General features: G+C 47.4%; 1 protein-coding gene across 1 annotated transcript; it reads left to right on the top strand.

The window, feature by feature from the left end:
- The first annotated feature begins 269 nt into the window (after nt 1-269).
- Nucleotides 270-2,675, top strand: MBD3L3 (methyl-CpG binding domain protein 3 like 3). The gene is made up of 2 exons (XM_031004226.2): nt 270-380; nt 2,020-2,675. The coding sequence occupies exons 1-2, from the start codon at nt 336-338 to the stop codon at nt 2,599-2,601; spliced, it is 627 nt and encodes a 208-aa protein (XP_030860086.2). The 5' UTR covers nt 270-335; the 3' UTR covers nt 2,602-2,675.
- The last annotated feature ends 997 nt before the right edge of the window (nt 2,676-3,672 follow it).

The raw sequence follows: 3,672 nt of genomic DNA, 5'->3' as shown, positions 1-3,672 counted from the left end.
AAAGATGTTTGGAAGACTGGGAGAAAAAGGGAAACATATCTAAAATGCTGATATTAACTGTAAATAGCACCCCACCACACACACACACGTATTAAATTCTTTCTCTACTAACACTCTGTGTAGGTAACACCACATTGGTTTCTGTATAAAGATTTAGAAATGCCTCAAATCCAATGGGCGGAGACAGGGTGTTCCCTGTGGATTATCCACTGATTGCATTATCACTCGCTTTCTCTATAAAAAGGGGAACCAGATGCAGAAGTCACTGCATTTTCCGGCAAGCCAAGGGTTGTCTGCATCTCAAGAGTGGGGTCAGCAAGAGAAACTCTACGGCTATGGGAGAGCCTGCGTTCACCTCTTTTCCGAGCCCACCTGTTCTGGTGAGTACGGGAATTTTATTGATTACAGGCATGTCCATATGTGTCCTTTTTCTTTCTGTAAGACAGCTTTACAGTTAGCAGTGGGTTGTTCTTAAAACTGGATGTTGTGGAAAGTTATACCTCAGGTGTTAATATTTGTTGAATAATGTTCAAAGTATTCTCATTTTTGCCCATGAAACTGTATGGGGATAATAGCTTTGATTTATTTTTTTAAATCCAACATCACTAGGAAAGGGAAGAAGTATTATTTGGCCTTGCAGTCTTCAAATTGTCTCCCTCTCTGGAAAGCTCCTGAACCAGAAATTGCTTGGTCCGTTTCTTTAAAAAAACAAAAAACAAAAAAAATTAGTTCTCTGGTAAAATTTCAGGATGAGTTGCTTATTCCCTAAACTCACTGTCACGATTCATTGTAGTGAATTTCTTTTCTGTTCCTCTGTTTCTCCTCCTTCCATCCCTCTCTGTCACTCCCTTCTTCTTCATCATGGAACTTACTTACATCTGATATTCCACCAGAAATTTGTTTATGGTGCGTTTATTATGTCTTCCTTCTCACCAAGATGAAAATCAACAGAGTGGTGATTTCTGAAGTTTACTTCTGGATCAGGGGTTCTACTGCACAGCTTGGCACATCATAAGTGCCCTGTAACTAAGGGCACTAAATAATTTTCCCTCCAGAGGGGAACATCTTGGATCAATATTAATCTTTATGCCAGAGGTACTGTAAGGGGTAGTATTAATCTTTATGCCAGGACAACAAAAAATGAAATGAGAAGGACAGAAACGAAGGCTTTAAAATGGAAAGTGCACTGATGAGGTTTGTGGGGGAAACAGCTTTATGAGACTAGAGTCTTCCAACTGAGTTAGAGCAAGAAAGGACGTCAAATCTTAGGAGGCGCCTGATCATCTTTCTCAGTACGTCATCAAAAGATTCTCTCATGGTATAACTCCAGTTAATGGAGCTTATTAGAAACAGAAAGCACCATGGTGTTGCTGAGGTTTTTCTTCATGAGCAGGAGGTGTTCAGGTGAAGGTGGGATCTGGGTGTGGCAGTGAGTATTTAAGGTGGCGAGTGCACGATTTCTTTGGAAACCAGAGAGTCAAGGAGCTGTGAAAATGATGTTGTGTCCTGAAGCACAGCAGAAAGAGATACAGAGAAGCCTGAGGTCTTGGTGAACAGGGAAGTCTGGGATCCCGGTGTCCTGTTGGGGATGGGTTAGGAGGCACCAGCATCTGTGTAGCTGACAGTGGCAGGGAAGAGAAGAGAGGGGTGTCCTCTGAGGAGGATGAGGAGGGACAAGGTCTGGAACTGACCCTGGGTCATGACCTTGAGCATTTAGTCCTTGACTCGCATCAGCCCGATGAGGTCCCAGGACCCAGTGTCAATACCTGGAGCTCCTGCCAGCAGCATGAGGGTCACACGGAGAAATGCAGACTCTAGGGTCCACCCCAGACTTACTTGGGTTCAGGTCCACATATCTGACTTTAGCAAACCCTGAGGATGTACACTGCCATTTGAGACACATTTCCCCAGAAAGAGAGGCTGGTGGGAAGATTCCACTGAGCTGAGAGAAGCCCCCCACAGCTGATCTTCTCCTGTCTCCATTTGGTTGAAATTTCACATTTTCTTTTCTTTTGAAAGGGGAAGCTCAAAAGAAACATGATGCCCTGGGCTTTACAGAAGAAACGAGAAATCCACATGGCCAAGGCCCATCGGAGACGAGCTGCGAGGTCTGCTCTCCCCATGAGACTCACCAGCTGCATCTTCCAGAGGCCGGTGACAAGGATCAGGTCTCATCCTGACAACCAGGTCAGACGCAGAAAAGGGGATGAGCACCTGGAGAAGCCGCAGCAACTCTGCGCCTACCGGAGATTGCAGGCCCTGCAGCCCTGCAGCAGCCAAGGAGAAGGTTCAAGTCCACTGCATTTGGAGAGCGTCTTAAGTATCCTTGCACCGGGGACGGCCGGTGACTCTCTGGACAGAGCTGGTGCTGAGCGCGTGCGCAGCCCGCTTGAGCCCACCCCTGGGCGGTTTCCAGCTGTGGCAGGGGGGCCAACCCCAGGAATGGGTTGTCAGCTCCCACCGCCCCTCTCTGGCCAATTGGTGACTCCTGCAGATATCCGGAGACAGGCCAGGAGGGTGAAGAAAGCCAGGGAGAGACTGGCCAAGGCCTTGCAGGCAGACAGGCTGGCCAGGCAGGCAGAAATGCTGACATGTAGATGAAGCGCAGTCCTGGGCTTTCGGTCCCTTTCTTTTAATGCCCATCCTCATTCCTACTCTGAATTGTCACACTTCTCCCTTCCCCACCAGTTCTTTAATAAAAGTATTTGAAAGGCAACAAGTGTAAGGAGTGGATGGTTTTGTGGTGAGAAATTGGGTTTTATGGGATGAGGAAGGAGACCTTTACATGTCATTGTACATCTCAGTTTCTGTTTACCACGATTTTAATTAATTATGTTTTTTTGTTTGTTTGTTTGTTTGTTTGTTTTGAGACGGAGTCTTGCTCTGTTGCCCAGGCTGGAGTGCAATGACGTGATCTCGGCTCACTGCAACCTCCACCTCCCAGGTTCAAGCAATTCTCCTGCCTCAGCCTTCCAAGTTCCAAGTATCTAGGATTACAGGCGCCCGCCACCACATCCGGCTATTTTTTGTATTTTTTTTTAGTAGAGACGAGGTATCACCATGTCGGCCAGGCTGGTCTCAAACTCCCGACCTCAGGTGATCCACCTGCCTCAGCCTCCCAAAGTGCTGGGATTACAGGCATGAGCCACCGCACCCAGCCACGCCCAGCTAATTTTTGTATTCTTGGTAGAGTCAGGGTTTCATCATGTTGGCCAGGCTGGTGTTGTCCTGACCTCAAGTGATCTGCCCACCTCAGCCTCCCAAACAGAATTTATTGTTTTTATTATTTTTGAGAACTCCAAGTCCTGCCAGGGCAGGGTGGTTTACACCTGTTATCCCAGCACTTTGGGAGGCCAAGGCGGACAGATCATTTGAGGTCGGGAGTTTGTGACCAGCCTGGCCAACTTGGTGAAACCCCATCTCTACTAAAAATATAAAAATTAGGTCGGGTGTGGTGGCTCACGCCTGTAATCCTAGCATTTTAGGAGGCCGAGGTGGTTGGATTACTTGAGGTCAGGAGTTTAAGACCAGCCTGGCCAACATGGTGAAACCTCATCTCTACTAAAAATACAAAAATTAGCTGGGCGTGGTGGCGGGTGCCTGTAATCCCAGCTACTCAGGAGGCTGAGGCAGGATAATTGCTTGAACCCGGGGGGCAGAGGTTGCAGTGAG

This window comes from Gorilla gorilla, chromosome 20 (assembly GCF_029281585.2).
Source record: "Gorilla gorilla gorilla isolate KB3781 chromosome 20, NHGRI_mGorGor1-v2.1_pri, whole genome shotgun sequence".
NCBI classification, from domain to species: Eukaryota; Metazoa; Chordata; class Mammalia; order Primates; family Hominidae; genus Gorilla; species Gorilla gorilla.
This window is presented reverse-complemented; position numbering and strand designations above follow the sequence as displayed.

Bases quoted from the DNA above. Each gene is read 5' to 3' on its own strand.
- MBD3L3 (XM_031004226.2), top strand. From the start codon at position 336: ATGGGAGAGCCTGCGTTCACCTCTTTTCCGAGCCCACCTGTTCTG. The intron at 381-2,019 runs GTGAGTACGGGA...TTCTTTTGAAAG, and splicing joins TTCCGAGCCCACCTGTTCTG to GGGAAGCTCAAAAGAAACAT.